At 45.5% G+C, this 18,843-nt stretch overlaps 2 protein-coding genes across 5 annotated transcripts in view; one reads left to right on the forward strand and one right to left on the reverse strand.

Moving 5' to 3' along the window:
* The first annotated feature begins 2,235 nt into the window (after nt 1–2,235).
* Nucleotides 2,236–18,843, forward strand: part of LOC118212540 (dematin-like) — a 34,003-nt gene continuing 17,395 nt past the window's right edge. Inside the window, exons 1-2 of one of the 4 annotated variants that reach the window (XM_035390502.1) lie at nt 2,236–3,968; nt 14,972–15,051. Coding sequence is in view for 1 of the 4 variants with exons in the window: in XM_035390498.1 (XP_035246389.1) it covers nt 3,954–3,968 (15 nt within the window). In the remaining 3 variants the exon portion in view is untranslated. Of the gene's footprint in view, nt 3,969–9,975; nt 11,188–14,971; nt 15,052–18,843 lie in introns of those variants that run through there. The other 3 variants (XM_035390501.1, XM_035390498.1, XM_035390499.1) reach the window with 3 other exon arrangements.
* Nucleotides 3,610–6,162, reverse strand: pbdc1 (polysaccharide biosynthesis domain containing 1). The gene is made up of 6 exons (XM_035390503.1): nt 6,087–6,162; nt 5,560–5,625; nt 5,193–5,252; nt 4,955–5,095; nt 4,744–4,855; nt 3,610–4,188 (listed from the first exon to the last, which is right to left on the reverse strand). Exons 1-6 carry the CDS (start codon nt 6,114–6,116, stop codon nt 4,082–4,084), a joined length of 516 nt encoding a protein of 171 aa, XP_035246394.1. The 5' UTR covers nt 6,117–6,162; the 3' UTR covers nt 3,610–4,081.

Genomic DNA, 18,843 nt, shown 5'->3' on the forward strand with positions numbered 1-18,843 from the left:
TTTGGTGTGCGGGGTGACCTTTGACCTTGCTTAGACTGAGCGCGGCATTCTCCTTCCTGTCTCCCCCGGGCTCTGGCGTGCTGTTAGACGGCGACGGTAGACCCTCGAGGCTTCGCTCAACCCCCCCTTAACGTACGGAGCTGTCGTGTGGTATCGAGTCGCGGTCCCGTGAACCGATCGGGAACGCTTCCCCCAAATCCAATACAACGTGATCAACTCAAAAAAATAAGTACTTTGAAGCTTCGGGGGTTTGCTTGTGAAACCTCAAATGCCCAGCACTGCATTTGGGCCTTCCCTAATACCAGGAGCGGGTAGGACAGGGGGGGTGAGAACCCCCAATTTCACAGGCTGCGATCATCCCTGGCCCGGCATAGGACGAAATCTCACATTAGGACAATCCTGAGTGGCCAGAGAAGCGTGGAATCAGGGTTTCTGAAACCCTGAAGGGAAGCCCTCCTGCGGACATGGAGGGCGAGGTGCAGTCTGACCCGCACTGCGCCTCGCGCTTGGAGGGAGCGCTGACGTTCGTTTCCTCTCCCTTTCCTTTCTATCTCACCTGCCGCTGGACTCGTAATGTTGCCTAGGAAACAATTTTTAAGAAAATTGTTTTTAATGTTATGATGATGACACTAGAGGAAATTTGCGACGGAGGTAGGAACAAAACAAAAAAAATTGCACTGATTGAAACGGATCCTACAATTTCAGCAGGCTGTGTTGAGTTTTTCTTTTATTTTTTATTTTGTGGTTTGGGTGGGGGGGGGGGGGGGGGGGGGGGGGGGAGTAGGAAGTCTGAGGTTGCAGTGATGTGTCCTTGCAGGCATTGGTGCTCATGTTATTCTGGTCATCCGGGGATGGAGTGAGGTACTGATGGGAGAAGAAATAGGACTTCCCCCCCCGTTCTCTCACTTAGCCTGTCTAGCAGTCAGAACTGACCCCACCCTCATTCGCATGTCCGAAGAAACCCACCTTAATTTTAATTACCGAAGGAAATTATGCATAAATCGCACTAAGTAAGAGTAAGTAATACAGAATGGATTTATATTAGCAATTTGTGCTACTCTCGACGAGTGTTGCTGCTAATCGTTTGTGAAGACCTAGCTCATCTCTAACCATGTTTAACAATCAACCATACTTAAATTTTTTTGTTTTTTGTTTTTTAAATCCTTTGTTTCCTGATGCGAATGTGTCCATTTGGGAAACTGTGTGTTGGGTCCATTGAGTGGTGAGGTAGCTGGTTGACCAGTTTGGATGTCTGCTGCATTATAGTGTAAGCACCGTGACTGCAAAAGAAATAAATAAAACATTGGTTTGTACTGAGCCAGACTCGTCCCTGTAATGTGTGGGTGTTGCGCAGAGGAGGGAGAAAAAATGCCTGTTTCAGCTTCAGTATACCGTCGTTACAAGGCCTGGAGACATCGTACCGGGCTGATCAGCCTTTGAAAGACAGCGCGCGGTTGGCAAACATTACCTCAGCTGGACATTAACGTTTACATTTAGGGTTTTTTTTTTTTCCAGACGCTCTTATCCAGAGCGGCTTGCGTAAAGTGCACACATTAAGGTTTGGGCGAAGAGTAGAACTTGCCGCAGAGTCATCGGTGTTGCCACGGAGAGTAATGTGTACGCAGAGCTACAACATGACGTTCGGTGCCAGAGTAGGTGCAAGGAGGAGTTGGAATGTAGTGCTGTAACTAGCAAATGGGTTTGAGGCTAGCGTGACGTAGCACAGGGGTGTTTCAGGAAGCAGGATTACTGGGTTGGGTGGATAACTGCGCTGAGTAAAACCCGGAATGCCTCTTTTCTTTTTAACTTCAGATTTGTGAGGTTTCTGGGTTTTACTCAGTGCACTTATCCATCTAAATTCGTAATCCTGCTTTGTGAAAAGGGACCCCAGCAGGGCTGCTAAATCCACAGGTTCAGCGTCCGTTAAGCCGAGGGGCGGTTTGAAAAGGTCTGTGGGGCGGTTTGAAAAGGTCTGTTTTCTCGGTCTGTGGCGAAGGATGGAAACCACCTCCTGAGGTCAGGGCAGCAGGCCGAAGACATGCCCCTTCAGACTGCATCTCGGTTCCCCGTCATCTTCACCCACTAACACTCATACCTTTTTATACCAGTTCGGGGTCTGGCAATTTCTTTATTGGCTTTAGGTTTTTTCTTCTTATGGCTTGTTATATTATGGGTTTTTTTTTTTTTGGTTCTTGCTTGGCAAAGTTAATTTGCATTAGTGTTGTTTGAGTTATTTATATTCGCTGGTCTGGGAATGTTATTAGCCAAGTCTGGCACTATTACTCCTACAAGTCAGGTGAATGAAGTGAATTGTAGGCAGTGACGTCGCTGTCCTGACTGTGGTGAGGAGCTCATTACAGAGAAAGGACGTGTCCGAGCAGAGAAAGGACGTGTCCGAGCAGAGAAAGGACGTGGCCGAGCAGAGAAAGGACGTGGCCGAGCAGAGAAAGGACGTGTCCGAGCAGAGAAAGGACGTGGCCGAGCAGAGAAAGGACGTGGCCGAGCAGAGAAAGGACGTGTCCGAGCAGAGAAAGGACGTGGCCGAGCAGAGAAAGGACGTGTCCGAGCAGAGAAAGGACGTGTCCGAGCAGAGAAAGGACGTGGCCGAGCAGAGAAAGGACGTGTCCGAGCAGAGAAAGGACGTGGCCGAGCAGAGAAAGGACGTGGCCGAGCAGAGAAAGGACGTGGCCGAGCAGAGAAAGGACGTGGCCGAGCAGAGAAAGGACGTGGCCGAGCAGGGAGACCCTGTCGGGAAGGATACAGTAAGGCAACCGAGCCGAGCGGTCTGACGAGCGAGGTTTGCTAATCGATCGTAGGGAAATTCCTCTTGCTGCACTGTAGGCTTGTATTCGGTCCACAATCCATAGCCAGTGAGGGGTTATGGGAGGCGTGGCGTGCGTGTGTTTTGGTTGATTGTACGCGAGCAGCAGCATTCTGTACGTGCCTGAGGATCCATACAAGGAAGACCAACAAGCAGAGTTGCAGTAATCCAGCCAGGATGACACAAGGGCCTGGACGGTGCGCTTAGCAGTGTATGCAGGAAGGGAATAATAGATTTCACAGATGTTGTAGAGAGAATATTGTCACAGTCATTTATGGATATACTTCCCCCCCCACCCCCTCAAAAAATGCACTTTGATTCTATGACACATTTGCAACCACTAGTGTTGCAGTAAAATATCAGTTTTATGCAATTAGTGAACTGGCTTGTTTACTGGACCCTATGAAGTTTATCTACACGGTGATGCCTCACCCACTGAAGCTGATTCAGAAATCTGATGGTGATGGCTCTCCTGTGCTTGGAATCTGAGGTAAAGGAACACTGAACTAATGACGCATTACTGATTACCTGTGACAGTCAGCAGCTAACTTTAAAAGCCTCACTTTTACAAGTTTTAAACCTAAATTCTTGCCTGTGAGAAAGTGAAATTTTACTCTACAGGCCATACAAATGAAAGCCAGCAAAACTCAGAGGAAGACCTGATATTGCAAACCCAATGTATGAAAATACCCTGCCAACTGCAATTGCTTAGAATCCTTTTATGAATGGTTCAATACTGGAGGAAAAACTGCAAGTCTTGTCAAAAGAAACACAAAGTTTAACATGGCCCTGCGTCAGTTTATATATTAAGCATGAACCATTTCAGCCACTATCGAACCGTGACCCGCCTTCACGGGAAGGCTCGTTTTCTTTGACAATCTTGAGACAGTGAAACAAAGGACAAACAAACAAACAAACAGTCTGTTTTTCAAGGGAAGTCATTTGGCACACCAGCGGAGCAAAAAATGTTCAGGACTTTCCAGTACCACCTTGTTTGATGGATTAGGGGGCGGGGAAACATGCCAATTATTTTTGAGGGGCGTTATCAATTTTTAACATCAACTTCTGCTTCCTCAGACTGCATGGGATCTGAGTGGCTTCAGTCTCATTGGTGAGGAACTTCCAGAGGAGGATGGACACCAGGAAAGTAAGTTCAACTGCATTATTTCCCCTCCCCAGTGACCTGCAGAGGGCAGCGTTGAGCTGGATAGGTGGTTTCTGGGGTGGAGGAGGCTTGAAGCACGGCTGCCAGTGGATTGGTTAGCTCTGCCCTGCCTCTGAGCTCTGTTTCTTGGCGTTGAAGACGACACTGTTGTAGCCTTCCCTGTTCCTTCCGATCTCCACGGCGAAGAACTGGATTCTGGTTACTGGGGAAAAAACCACATTGTGGCTAGTTATTACATGTAACAGATTAGCAATGCGTTTTAAGGAATATTTTTTATCCATGTTCTTTTGATTTTTTTTTTCTAAAACACCCCCCCCCCCCTTTTAGAATTTCTGTCCCTAGTTTGAGATAACCAGTCATGCCTTCGTTCATTGCTACACCACCCACGCCAGGAGCATTGCAGCTGAACCATATGCACTCTCCTCCGACGCACAAGGCAGCGACTGTTTCACAACCGTGCAGTCCTCACGGAACTACACACACTGCATCATTGGGAGAAGCTAATGCTAGCAGTAACCCTGGCCAAATGAAACCCGCCCAACTCCAGATGGACAAGCCGTCCGGGTGCAGCTGCTGCAGACCTCCCTTCACAGCTGGTTGCCGCGGCCGCTGACGCAATAAAGGCTCGAGTCTATGATCGCGGAGTTCGCGCTAACAGTGTAGAGCGGCTCTATTGACAAAGCCAGCCGGCAGCTCCTGAACATTAGTTCCGATCATAATCGTTTGATTTCTGCTATTTGTTCAGCTGCAGACATACCAAATATGGTGTTCTCCTCTGTGTAGTCCTTCTGGCAGTCCAGTCGCAAAAGCGTGCCGTAGTTGAAGTCCTCCACGAGTCCTTCAAACTGATTGCAAAACGGCCTCCATTTCTAATTGCCAAGAAAACACAATAGGTGAGTTAACGTCAAAAATGAAAGAGAAAAAGAAAATTCAGAATGTCACATCATTATTTTCTCAAACTTGCTCACCTCTTTGGCCTCTTCTGACTTGAGCAGTTCCGGGTCCAGTATCTGAATATTCAGGTCGGGAAATGCCTCCCTGAACGAGGAGTAAATCTTATCGTCAACCTTTGTGAGCTTCAGAAATTTCGGATCCACAGAGGAGATGAGCTGCAAAACACAAAATGGAATTAGAGGAGTGTTCATCTGGTAACCACTACGAGCAGTGTTGGCTAAATTGCTCACTAGTATGGACTATATAACTTACATTGAAGTAAATGTCAGCATGTTGGTAGGCTTTCATTGCCCACATTACTTCCAGTTGAGGCTAAAAGAATAGGAGGGAAAGCATACATATGAAAATCACGCAAAACGAATTTATCGAAACTTATTTACTAAGAAATAATCACATCCATCAAATTTAATCCATCCCATTATTGGGGACCGGTATGATCATTTTAACATTTTAAATATGTGGCACAATTAAGTAATATGACTTTCAAACATAGCAAAATTTGACTTTAAAACACGTAGTGACGTATTAAATATTCGTCACTCACCGCAGCCTAATTTGAACGAAACATCTTGGATTGAATCAAATAATGTAGCAATGAAAACAAACGTTTGACACTCACGTCATTTCCGTACGCATCAGCCGGGAGAGAGAGCGCGTGCGCTGCGGCCGTGGCTCCTTCTACGCCCTAAAAATTGAAAGAATGTATGCTCAGGTTATATAAAATTTAAATTAACTGGATCAGTTTCCTAGTTTATACCATCCGTCACTGATACCGATACAATTATCTAATTATCCTTTTAATTTAGCTAATAAAAATGATTCGTGAATAAAAATGACTATCCAAGTATGCTCGCTGGCTATTAAAATTTAGCAAATTATTCTGTCGTTCAAAATGATGCGACTCGGTTGTGCAAAAGGATCAGTTATATGAAGACCGACCGTATGATAAATTGCCATGCTTCATTGCGTGTACAGCCACACACCAGCTAGCAAACCTGTCTATACAAGCAAGATGAATGAACGCTAATCGCTAGCTGGTCATAACATGATCCAGAAAGTTCTATATTAATCAATATCTAAAAATAAAAATACATAAATTGTAAAATTTAGGGAAAAATAGTTAGAATACAAATGAAAATTACACACCAAAGAAGCAAGTCCGTTTCCAGTAGCCATTTCTGTATGACCTATCACCCTCACGCTACGTAACGTGACGTTGTGCGCAATGTGTACGACGCGCAGCTCATTCAAAGAAAGAGCATGTGGTCGCCCTACGCAGGTAATATTCCTCAAATAATGTTTTTGTTTTTTTTTCTGGTGCAACTAAAGAATTCACGAGGTAGCTGTGGAAATGTACGTATAACCACAGACAGCTGACCCGGCAAAGCAGGGCATTGGCTAACGCCTGAAGCAAGAGCAGGTTTACCCCAACTGAGTTCAGGCCATTATATTTGAAGGTGTTTACCCTGATTGCATCACCTTATGAAGTTCCTTTCTCATGCCATATTTCAGGTGCAGCTAAACTTCAGAGCATAGAGATTCGTTTTTGCCTGCCTGAATCTGGCTCCATTTGTACTTTTTCCACCTGCTTCCCGGTTGTGTCATCAGAACTGGGTCCGGGGCGGTGCTTTTCCCATCGGGAAACAACGGGGTGTTTTGTTATCTCGGTGTCTCCGGTTCAGGTGAGGTAAAATACCACCGCAACACTCGGTGTTCTCCATAGCAGTCATTAAGACTTCTCCAGTCCCCCTTGTGAGAATGCTCGATCTCCCTCAGCTTAGAGAGAGTCACATCGGAGAGAGTCACCTGGGGGAAGGGGTTGTTTTGCAGGGAAAATGGATGTGGAGTATTGGGGTGACATGCACTGCCAGCCACTAGTGTGCTGTGCTGCAAATCCAGGTTTTGTTTTGTTTTGAAAGACTGAGGAGTGTAAGTATGAATGCCAAGGGGGTGAACGTCGAAGTCAGACCATTATTGTGTGTGCCGGGCCCCGTTCTATTTATAAACAGAAATGAGTGCATTACACATTCAGACACGAGTGTGTTTACTATCATAATTTTCTGTTCGCTCTAAACATTTTGGATTGACGTTTTGACTGCAAGCAACCGTGCTTGGAGTTCCTCACAGCAGTCTCAGGTTTGCATTAGTGATGGTAGCTGTTAGCACATACTGTAGCAGGTAAGGGACTGTCAATCATTCCTGTTTGAGAGAGTCCCCTCCCCCAAGTGGAGCCGGTGGGGGAATCCTGCACTGGTTTGCCACATTTATTTGTTTCAGTAAAACTGGCCAAATTCTTCTGAAATCACCCACTTTGACACAGTTTTCTCTGGATTTATTTATTTCACTATGGCCCAGTACTTAATACATAAGACCAAAACCAGAATTTTAATATCTGTGCTCTCTGAATAGGGAATACGCTTTTAATTCTGTTGTTGTGTGCCATCACCTCATTGCTTTGGCTAATCACAACTGTTGAGGCTTTAAAAGCAGAAGGTTATCTGATATCCCTGCTTGTGAGGGAAAAACCTAACCCAGAGACAGGTTGCACAAGACCCGGGTCTCTCGAGCGACAGAAAACAAGAGGGGCAGCGAGAGCACTGGCTCAGGGTTTAAGCTGTGGATGACATAATGTCCTTGTTCTCTGGAAAACCCCATCCCCCCTCAAGCGGAGGTTTTAGCTTAACCAAAAGTAAGCTAAACATCCGGAGAATCCGCCCCTTCCTCACCACCTACGCAACCCAGCTCCTGGTTCAAGCGATGGTCCTGTCCCGCCTGGACTACTGCAACTCGCTGTTGGCTGGTCTGCCAGCATCCACCATCAGACCCCTGCAGCTCATCCAGAATGCTGCAGTGCGTCTGGTCTACAACCTCCCCAGACATTCCCATGTCACCCCCCTGCTCACTGACCTCCACTGGCTGCCTGTTATGGCTCGCATCAAATTTAAGACCTTGGTGCTTGCATACCAGGCAGCTAAGGGGTCAGCACCAGGATACATCCAGAGGATCATCAGACCCTACACACCAGCCAAACCTCTCCGTTCTGCTACCTCTGGACGCTTGGCACCTCCCCCTCTTCATGTCTGTACTTCTCGCTCCCGTCTGCTGTCTGTCCTGGCCCCTCGCTGGTGGAATGACCTCCCCGTGGCGGTCAGAACAGCAGAGAATCTGACTACCTTCAAACGCAGACTAAAGACTCATCTCTTCAGGCTGCACCTCTCCCCACCCCTCCCTAGCCTATAGTTTAGCTCAATGTACCTAGTTAGGCTAATACGATCACGTTAGTTTTTATTTGGCAGGATTGTTTTTGTCTGATTCTGATTAGGCAAATATGATTTCAGTGCTAGTTTGTACTTGGCAGGATTGTTGTTTGTTTGCTGAACAGGTTACTCTACAGGATTGGAGTCCTGATCTATGTGGTCACTTCTGGCACTACGATCTTTACTTCACTCTAGTGTGTTTCTTTTGCACCTCTGCACCTTGAACTAATGCACTTGTTGTACGTCGCTCTGGATAAGAGCGTCTTCTAAATGCCTGTAATGTAATGTAATGTAAGCTAAAACCTCTGCACTGTTGATCCTGAAGATGTCATGTGCCAAGTTAACTATTTATTTATTTTTATTGTACTCCGATTTTCTCTCATTTTTTAAATATATACAAAACATTGCCCAAAGTATGTGGACACCCCTTCCAATTAGAGGGTTCTGCAACTTAAGCCACACCCACTGCTAACAGGTGCATAAAATCAAGCATACAGCCATGCATTCTGCTTAGATAAACACTGGCAGTAGAATAGGTTGTACTGAAGAGCTCACTGACTTTCAACATGGCATGTCATAGATTGCCACCTTTCCAACAAGTTCATCAAAATTATTCCCTGCTTGAGCAGGGCAGTCAACTGTAAGTGCTGTTTTTGTGAAACGTCTAAGAGCAACAACGGCGCAGCAGCGAAGCGGTAGGCCACACAGGCTCATGGGACGGGACCTCAGAGGGCTGAAGCGCGCAGTGCATCAAAGTCGCCCGTCCTCAGTTGGAGCACTCGATACCGAGTTCCAGATTGTCTCTGGAAGTAACGTAAGCACAACAACTGTTCCATGGCTGAGCAGCCACACACAAGCCTGAAATCACCATGTGCGATGCCGAACGTCGGCTGGAATAAAGCACACTGCCATGGGACTTCCACAGCAGTGGAAGCGCGTTCTCTGGGGTGATGAGTCACGCTTCACTATCTGGAAATCTGACGGACGAATCTGGGTTTGACGAGTGCTAGGAGAACACTGCCTGCCCAAATACATAGTGCTAACTGTAAAGTTTGGTGGAGGAGGAATAATGGTCTGGAGCTGTTTTTCATGGTTTGAGCTAGGCCCCTTAGCTTTGGTGGGTGCCCTTTCCTGTTTCAGCATGACAGTGCTCCTGTGCACAAAGCAAGGTCCATAAAGAAATGGTTTGCTGAGTTTGGTGGGGAAGACTGTCCTGCAAAGAGCCCTGACCTCTACCCCATCAAACACCATTGGGATTAATTGGAAAACTGACTGAGCCAAGCCTTATTGCCCAATATTAGTGGCATGACCTCAACAATGCCCTTGTGGCTTAATGGAAGCAAATCCCTGCAGACATGTTCCAAAATCTAGTGGAAAGCCTTCCCAGAAGTATGGAGACTGTTATAGCAAAGAAAAGGGGGGATCAACTCCATATTAATGCCCATGGTTTTGGAATGAGATGTTCCACAAGCACATATGGGTGTGATGTTCGGGTGTCCATATGCTTTTGGCCATGTAGTGTATGTGTGTCACTGCTCACCTTGGCAACCCACTGTCAATACAGGAGAGCAGAGACGATAAGCACTTTCCTCAAAAATACGTGATGTTCACTGCTTGATTGTTTTTATTGATTGTTCAGGGTTTTTAATATTGATTGGTTTTCTTATTTCTATTTTAAAAATGATGAGCCGAGTTGGGCTGAAGGGCCTGTTCTCGTCATCACTTTTCTTATGTTCTTATGTTCTTATGTTCTTATGTTCTTTTCACTTCAAAGTGCAGTTAAGCTTGAATTGGGGGAGATGGGGGAGAACTACGCATGAATATATGAGTATGCACACATGCACGCCTGAAGCAGGCGTGTGCAGGAATACTGTAATGTACAATATCTTGTTACAAAATACTGAGGATACTAATACTATATCAAAGGAGGTTCTGAGATGAGCACATATCAGTTTCAACCAATTTACTCTGCATGCTCACTTAAGATTATGACAAACCCCACTGGCCATTCTTATCAGACATGAACGGCGTTTCTACTGACTCGCCTTGGCTGGCTATTGGCTGTAGTCAAAACGTGGTTTGTCAGTTCAATATTATTTCTGCCGGTGTACTTTCAAAGTGCTACTATGTTAACATTGATTGTAATTTTTCCTGCCTGCACAGATTTATAACAAAAAATGTTATGAATTATTATAATCCATAGCATTAGGCCATTATTCTCAAATCACCAGAACAGGGAGGTCATACATCCGCTTAACTTATGGAAGTTTAGCCTTTATGAGGGCACGTGCAGTTGTCGGCAGTTGTTGTTGTCCTGGATTTTTATTCTTTAGAAAATTGGCAAGTGTGCTTTGGTTAAATAGTCGTAGCCCCTTCTTGTTTACACGTTCCACTTGTCGCACTTCGCTCATTTGGAAAACAACCCTTAGAGAATTACAGCTATGTATTGGAAACTATCCACGACCTCACGCTGCAATTAAAAACTAAAAAGTATTTTACTGCTGCTAATTTGCTACAGATGTTTGTCAAATAATGGCGCTTGCATTTGAGATATGGAAAACATCACGATTCTGCGTCAGTCATGATGTTACACAGAATTCCAAAATGTTTATCGTGCGCACACATGCAATTCCATTAGGCGATGTAGGTGTGTAAGTGTTTAATATTTTTATTGGATAGCTCGATGTGAAGGCCACTCGTCTGGGGGCGAATAGTGCATTGTCATCGGGCGTCCAGAATATACCCCCACCCAGTTATTGAGAATGGCTCGAGCCAGATGCGCAAGCAGCAGGAGGAACGCAGATTGCATCTGAATACGCTCTCTATAGGCTGCATCTGAGAGCAACCTTCCACCCTTCATGTTTTACAGGGGCATACGACCAGCACTAAACCCCAAGTATTTTTCAGGGATTTCTAACACAAAGGGGATGCTGATGCGCGAGAAGGATCGTTTTTATTAGCAAAGAGGACAGTATTTCCAGGCGTAAAAGGTAGGAGTTGAATATTGTGTCTTGAATTTTTTTAGCTGCAGTGTGCATCGAACTTGTGTTTTCAAGACACCCTCTTCGATGTACTATACATGTTATCTAATACAGCATTGTGGCCTCTTATCTGGATAACCTAATAAAGCCCTATCGATACAGGCTTGAGCTGGCATAAACAGGAGGATACACCTAAGCCTATTCTGGAGGTGCGTGCTAAGCTAATATTCGCAGACCGATATCTGTCACGTGTATGTTTACCTCTTTAATAACAGAGATGTAAACACTCCGTTTCTGAAGTCTACATTATTAGATGATGGATGGTGTAGCCTGTTGTCCACAGAATTAGCGGGAATTGATACGAAACGGGACAGTCCTGTGCCAGTCTGGGCGGTGTAGCTAACGGCTTAAGACAAGGGCGACGGTGAACTACCCCTGTATTGATACCGTTTTTTTCCTGGGCAGTTGAAACGGAGCTGGAAGCAACGTTAGTGGTCGTGCATTCCCTTTTATGTGGACAAACCGTATCCCACAATTTTATGGCCAATTTGGTGTTGGAGCACAGCTTATAGGGGATGTGAATTAAAATAATATACAGAAGCTTCCTGACCTGACCATATTGTAACCTGCTCAGTTAATTAAGGCCAACAGATATGTAAATATATTTTTGTTCGGAGTCAATTGTATCGATTAAATTTATTTGATTAACACCCACTCTGGCGCCCCAAGAACTTTGCGCTTTCAATCTAGTCAACATTTCTTAGACCTAGTAGCAAATGCTGAATGGACTGTTCAGGTAATTAATTATATTAAAGCCGCGAAAAGGTAATACCTTTCGCCTCAGTCCAGTGTCTAATCTGAAAAAATGCTGCAGTATTATATGCTTAGTTTTGCCAAGAAGGACATAATTTGAAAATGATTCATATCCCAATCCCACAATTGTTTCTGCGTGGGATGCGTTATGTTAAGGGATCGGAGTGGCGTGGGAGGCCTCGCGCCCACGTATGAGCACGGTTCCATTATACTTTGTATTTTTCATTGTATAATATAGCATATTATTGCGTAATCCACCCATTTGCCGTTGACCCTTCTTCTATGAGTTTTACTTTATCATTAGCTCGGATACTTAGTGAATACACAGTATCACTGTGCAACTGCTCGTGAAATTCTGGCACGTGGGTAGTAGGAGATGGGCGTGAAAACCAACAGCGGGGTCTTGTGGAAATTGAGCGATTATGTATTGGTTTACTCCATGAACATCGCTCTTTGCACTGTTATGTTGGACGTTGAATAGTGCACTGTACTGTTCGAAGGCTATGCAAGAATAAATCCTTAAAGCTTTTATGTATTAGCGTGATGCCAGGTGTGGGTGTGTGTGTGTGCGCGCGCGCGCGCGCGCCCTCATGTGTTGATTTTTTTTTCTCTTGAGGGGGAGCGGCAAAATTTTCTTCCATCCCAAAGGAACATATTCCCTGTCTTGTGTCATACATTACAGTTAAATTTTAGGTTAAAAGTTAAGCTTTAGCCATGGATTTGAGAAACCTCTAGCAGCTGGACCTGAGCTTGTTTATAGACAATGACACATTGGAACATGCTCAGAGTCTGAAGACCCTAGCCCTGCGACTTATCTGCGCACACTCTCCCTCTAGTGGCGGATGTGTGGCACTGAAATACATCGCCTCCAAACCCCCAGTGCCTCTCCTAAGCAATAAATTAAGTTTTGACTGTTACAGTAAATCGGCGAGGACTTGTGTTCAGCAGAGCCATTGGCGCGCTCTTCCCGTACACGATTTAGTATTCCCCGGGCATTTGAAACGGACAGCAAGTTCCATGGCGCATATTGACTACATTCAATTTCCTCAGGGCAAAAAAAAAGAGTGAGAACAATGTATTATGGTGGTATAAAGCAAGCATTTTTGTCCCTAACGTTAAATGCTGTATTTTGTCAGTTTATGTAATTAACTGTCTAAATCTCCCATTTATGCAGGTCACCATTTGGCAGTTCAGGTTTAGAACCTTGGTCAGCGTAAACCAGTTTGGGATTGGCACTTCTAACCATTTTGGCACTGAGTCCAGTGTTTTTTTCAAAAGCCCTTTCATACAGACATTTTAGTTGAGAGACAGGTGTATATAAGTGGCACGTGTGAAGCCAGTAATTTCCCGTATTGCGTGAATAGACGACCGATGTGTAAAAATGTGTTTAGGCTCGTGGCAAGCCTCCCGTTCCCCTTTTAGGCTGCTGCCTCTTTTGAGCTGTTTTTTTTTTAATGACAAAAAAAAATGAAACTGAAACATCTTCACAATGTGAGCCAAAATTTAAGATGGGCCCTGTGTCATTAGGCTGCATTTCCTATCAATCAATATCGTGAGAGAGTTTGATTTTCCCGGAGGTTGTGAGCTTTGCTGCTGGATGTGGCAGCCAAAACTTGGTCCCCCATTCCACAGTCCGTTGGAATGACCACATTGCTAAAAAGGTTGGGCCACTTGGCAAGGCATAATGTCTTTCTGGAATGTTCATCCCAGTGATTTAACCCTGACCTGCAGGTGCGATGGCTACAATACAAACAGGACGTCGCTTTTCCAGCTTGAAATAGATTCAGAACCCTCTGTTATATGTAATTGATCAAGATTGTGTTCCCATGTTTGCCTGTGGATTTGCTGAGTAGCTTTCAGTGGTTTAAAATTTTCTGTGGTTTATTGGTTCATTCCTGATCCCGCTGTGATTCCCCTGTAGCTGTTCTATTCCAGTGGCTGTCCTGTGGCTGGTCTTTTATTGTTACGGCCCCACTGTTACTGGCATATTCCATGTCCGGCGGCAGCCTCAGAAATGCATGGATCCCCCATCCCTGCCGCTAGGCTAATGTTCAGATTAAATTACCCTGTTGTTTATCCCCTGCTGATTTCATTAGCTCTTTTTTTTTTTAAGAGACCATCCGGCTACTGCATCACTAGATTATTTTCCAGTGGATTTTCGATTAAAGTAACATAACAAAAAAAAGTGATGTTTACAAATTGCTCAAGGACTATGGAGGGTGTGGTTTTGCTTCTCTTGGTGCTGACGAAAACACCCGGCGGTATTTAATAGAAAACATAAACCCAGATGACTCAATACTTGGCCACTACCTCACTGTTCCTCCCCAGAGTGCATATGTCATTAGAGTTGAAAGGTGGTCTGGCTTAACGTAGCTTTGTGTGTGCTTGCTTAGCTGTGAACCAAGGCCTGCCCTCCTTAAATTTTACTTCAGAGGGAGGGTTCTCCAAAGCGCAGTTAGGGAGAACACCCAGCCAATCATGGCACACCCCCTTTATGATGTCACTCTCCCATTAGCTCATCAGCCTGTGGGATATTGGTAAAAACACGACGTCCATAGCCCCAAAAAGGCCTGTAGGCCTCATATAATTCTGAAAGCTGACAAATGGGAGCTGTAATCTGAAATGCCTGTGGTCTGAAATGATGGGTTTGCTCATTGCTTCTGTTAGTAAACAAAAATCTAATCCTGGTGGTCACACGGTAAATCTTCAAGAGAATTCGAAAGAAACGTCGACCAAAATGTCGATGGCCAGGGCTTGTTGTGAGAGGGTCCCGCACGTTTACAGACAAACGCGTCCCTGACATTGGTGGGCGTGTGCGTGGGTACGGTGACGTGCGAAACGTTTGAGGGAACGCCGGGGTAACGCATGCAGGGGGGGGCTGTGCTGTGTCTGGCCCGGAGTTTGCCTTTCTGTACCTTTCCTGTTTCTGGAACTTCCTGGACTGTCCCAGCGCGACCCTTTTTTTTTTTGTTTGTTTTAGAGACAGAACGCTAGAGCGGTCTCCTCGCTTTCCCACCTCTCGGTCTCGGACAGAAAAAAGGAAGCGTGTGCGAAGAAACCGTGAGTGAAAAGTGGCTGTCTGACGGATGCGGAAAGCCTTTAGCTCGGCTGTAATTCGGCGCTGTGTGCTTGCCTAATTGTGCTGCGTTTTTGTTGTTGTTGAAAGAGGGGTGTGTGTGTGCGTTTGTGTGTTAATACATAAATATGTGCATGTATGCGTGGGGTGTGTCTCACGTGTACAATATGTGTGTATCTATGTGTATGTGAGAATCGGTGTGCATACGTGTGTGTATGAGCTTATGTGTGTGTGTGTGTGTGTGTGTATGAGCTTATGTGTGTGGGTGTGTGTGTGTGTGGGTGTGTATGAGCTTATGTGTATGTGCAAGTGTTAGTGCGTATAATGCCTGCAGGTTCAGTCCTTGCAGTTGTATATTATTTCAGTGCGTGCTTGCTCCCAAGGGGAGGGGAGGGGCATCTCCACAGTGATGAACTCACCATCATCAGCCAGGGGACAAAGAGGGAGGGGAATATCGCCCTGCCGACGGCGATCTGATTGGGCGTTGGCTGGACGTGCTGCACTTAGATAAGAGGGGTGTATTGGGAGGGGGAGAGAGAGTGGGAGGGAAGGAGGGAGACACAGAGAGAGGCAGAGAGGGAGGGAGGGAGGGAGCAGGAGGGAATCATGTAGGATATCCTTTTTATCTCACGGAACACCGCTTCCATGGTAACCAGAAGTGTATTGTTCCATAAACTGACCTTTTTCCCACAGAATAATTTCATTTATTTCCTTCACTGGTTCACCCTGTGGCCTCTTTTCTGGTTTTTTGGCCTGAGGAGGCTCGGAGCGTTTAAGCACAGGCAGTTTATAGGAAGTTGCCCTGTGCTGTGCCGTGCTGTGCTAGTGCAAGCTGTGCTTAATTGATCAGCACCGGGTGTTTTGGTTCAACCTGTAGCCGATCAACAAGAGATGCTGATCAAGTGTAGCTGATCAACCTCTTTTAGCTGAAGACGCAAGTCCATCTGTTCCTGAGCCCGACTATTACTCTAGGTGTTTAAGATCAAATCGCTGTTTATTTCAGTGCATTTACTCCTGCAGTCTGTCTCATGCACACACACACGCCTTACTATGTTATTTTATAGTGTGATGTTGATTGTTGATCTCATCTTCACGTCATTGAGTGACAGCTTTGACAGCCATTGCTGAGGTCTTGATCTTCAGCAGTTCGTCTTAGTGAACACAATCCCCGTGTCCATTAAACACAAAATCAGTGTACTCTCTGTCAGGGGTGCCACCAGGGATTTTGGGCCCCGTGGAAAGAGCTCTCGTTGGACCCCACCACCCCAGAAAATCCTGTGCTCTAATATTTTTTGAGCACTCCTGTCAGTCGGGGCCATTGGAATCATCTTAACCGCCCCCTGCCCCCCCCCCGTATGAGGCCCCTGCTCTTCGTCCCGTCTCCCCGCGGAGCGCCCGTAGCAACAAGCAGGGCGCGTGCGATCGTGCGGCCGCCCGCTGGTACGAGGCTCCGCCCCGCCGAGCGCTCATTATCCGCAGCGGGGGCCGCGACGGCTCCCCCCCCGCCGCGTAACATGGCAGTTGTCTCGGCGACGCTGTCGGTGGAGGGATGGAGTTCGATGAGCGGAGGCTGTTACGGGGGCGGGTGGCCCCGTCTGTGCGAGCGCGTTCGCGGCTCAGCGAAACCTCGCGGGGCAGCTCGGCTGACTGAAGCGTCTGAGCCAATCCCCGGAGAGCCCCGTTAGAGCTGGGCCAATCACAGCCTACTAACTATCCTACTGACTGAAATGCATTAAAATGATAACAATGGGCAAATCACGCAATTACAAAATTTATTACTAACTGACAAACCTGGAACCGACCCGGAAACCCGGAACTATCCTCCCTGAAAGGTCGGCCAGGGGAACGGTACGCGTTGGTTCGGACATGCAGGTGGTGGTGACGTCTGTCAGTCAGGGGTTAAATGTCATGAACACGATCAGCCCGTGTGGTTCTGTGTTGACCCAGTGGTCAAGTTTGAATAAAGATAAACAGTGATAATCTAGCAGGGAATTATTACAGCATGCTGTAATGCTTCATGCACAGCTGGCGGAATATCCCTGTCCATTAACAAGCTGATTACAGACCCCTCCCCCTGCCCAAACACTCAGCCTGATTGGCCTTAATACATTTGACATTTTTTTGAGAATGGGGAGAATTGCTGCTCTAGCTCCATTAGTAAATGCACTCTGCTGTTCTGCCGGTATTGGCAGAATGAAATGGCTTCGGTGGATAACTGAGCGATGCTCGTTTTTTTATGAGAATTCTTTTTATTTGTAATGTTGTTTCTGCTCTTTTTCCATTAGGTTAAATATAAAAGATAAATCCAACAAGCCTCCCCTTTATTTCTGTCTCTGTCTCTCTCTCTCTCTCTCTCTCTCAAATTCAAATGAGCTTTATTGGCATAACATACGCACAGTGAGCTTCATAAAGTTTGAAACAAAGACATATTTTTTTCTTGATTTTTTGTGCTCATTCTCAGAATTTATTTCAGGGTATTTTCATACACTTTGGTTTCACCATGTAGATATTACAGCACTTTTTATACTATATTTATGATAAAAAAAATACTCTATTATATTATACCCCCCCCTTCCCATTTCAGGGCATCACAATGTTTAGGATATATTAATGTTATGTGAATTAAAGTAGCCATGTTTAGTACTTTGTCACATCTTTTGCATGCAGTGATTGCTTGAAGTATGTGACTCTTAGCCATTACCAGGTGCTGAGTATCTTCTCTGGTGATGCTCTGCCAGGCCTGTACTGCAGCCATCTTCAGCTCCTGCTTGTTTTGGGGGCTGCTTTAAGTTTTCTCTTTCGCATATGAAATGCATGTTCACTTGGATTCAGATTGGGTGACAGACTTGGCCAGTCATGAATTTCCAGTTTTTGTCTTTGAAAAACTCCTTTGTTGCTTTAGCAGTATGTCTGGGATCATTTTCTTGCTGTAGGAGTTTGACGGCATTTGCTTGAACTTGAGCAGATAAGTTGCTTCTGTACACTTCAGAATTCATTCTGCTGCTGCTATCTGCAGTTACATCATCAATGACGACAAGTGAGCCAGTACCTGTGTATATGCCCAGACCATAATGCCCCCACCATCTTTCATTGATGAGGGGGTGGGGGTGCTTTGGATCTTGGGCAGTTCTTTTTGGTCTTCATACTTTGCTCTTGCCATCACCTTGATACAACTGAATCTTGGCCTCATCTATCTACAAGTCCTTTTCCCAGAACTCTGCAGACTCTTTTAGGTACTTCTTAGCAAACTGAAGCCTGGCATTCCTGTTTTTGTGGCTAACTCGTGGTTCACATCTTGCAGTGTAGCCTCTGTCTTACAGTGTGTGTGCGCCTGATGTTTGTCTATGCTAGCTCGCGCGCGTGTTCATTTTAAGTGCCTGTTTTATGTGCGTCTGCTTTTTTATGTCTGAATTAGATGCAACATTGAACTGTAATTAAATGAACAGTATATTCTGTTGGCTGCGTTACGAATAATAAGTAGAAAGGTCAAATTAATTCAGAAAATAATATACAAATAAATTAATTTTTTTAAAGTATCAAGAAGAAAAGAAATAGAACCTTTAGGATAGGCTGGAGTGAATCAGGGTATATATGGTCTCTGTCTCTCAGGCTGTGGTAGACTCATATACTTTTTCTTGCTGTGTGTCCCTCTCCCGACACAGTTAGGAGTTTATCCATGGTGGATAATTGCGAGAGGTTTGGGATTTTTCACACTGACGGAGATGATGTATCCTTTATGCATCTTCCACCTCGCCTGTCATACAGTTACACTCTAT

The sequence above is a fragment of the Anguilla anguilla genome, chromosome 14 (genome assembly GCF_013347855.1).
Source record: "Anguilla anguilla isolate fAngAng1 chromosome 14, fAngAng1.pri, whole genome shotgun sequence".
NCBI lineage: Eukaryota > Metazoa > Chordata > Actinopteri > Anguilliformes > Anguillidae > Anguilla > Anguilla anguilla.

Coding starts and splice junctions, on each gene's coding strand:
- pbdc1 (XM_035390503.1), bottom strand. CDS start 6,116: ATGGCTACTGGAAACGGACTTGCTTCTTTG. Junction 5,253..5,559: donor CTGATGCGTACGGAAATGAC/GTGAGTGTCAAA, acceptor CTATTCTTTTAG/CCTCAACTGGAAGTAATGTG. Junction 5,096..5,192: donor ATGCTGACATTTACTTCAAT/GTAAGTTATATA, acceptor TGTGTTTTGCAG/CTCATCTCCTCTGTGGATCC.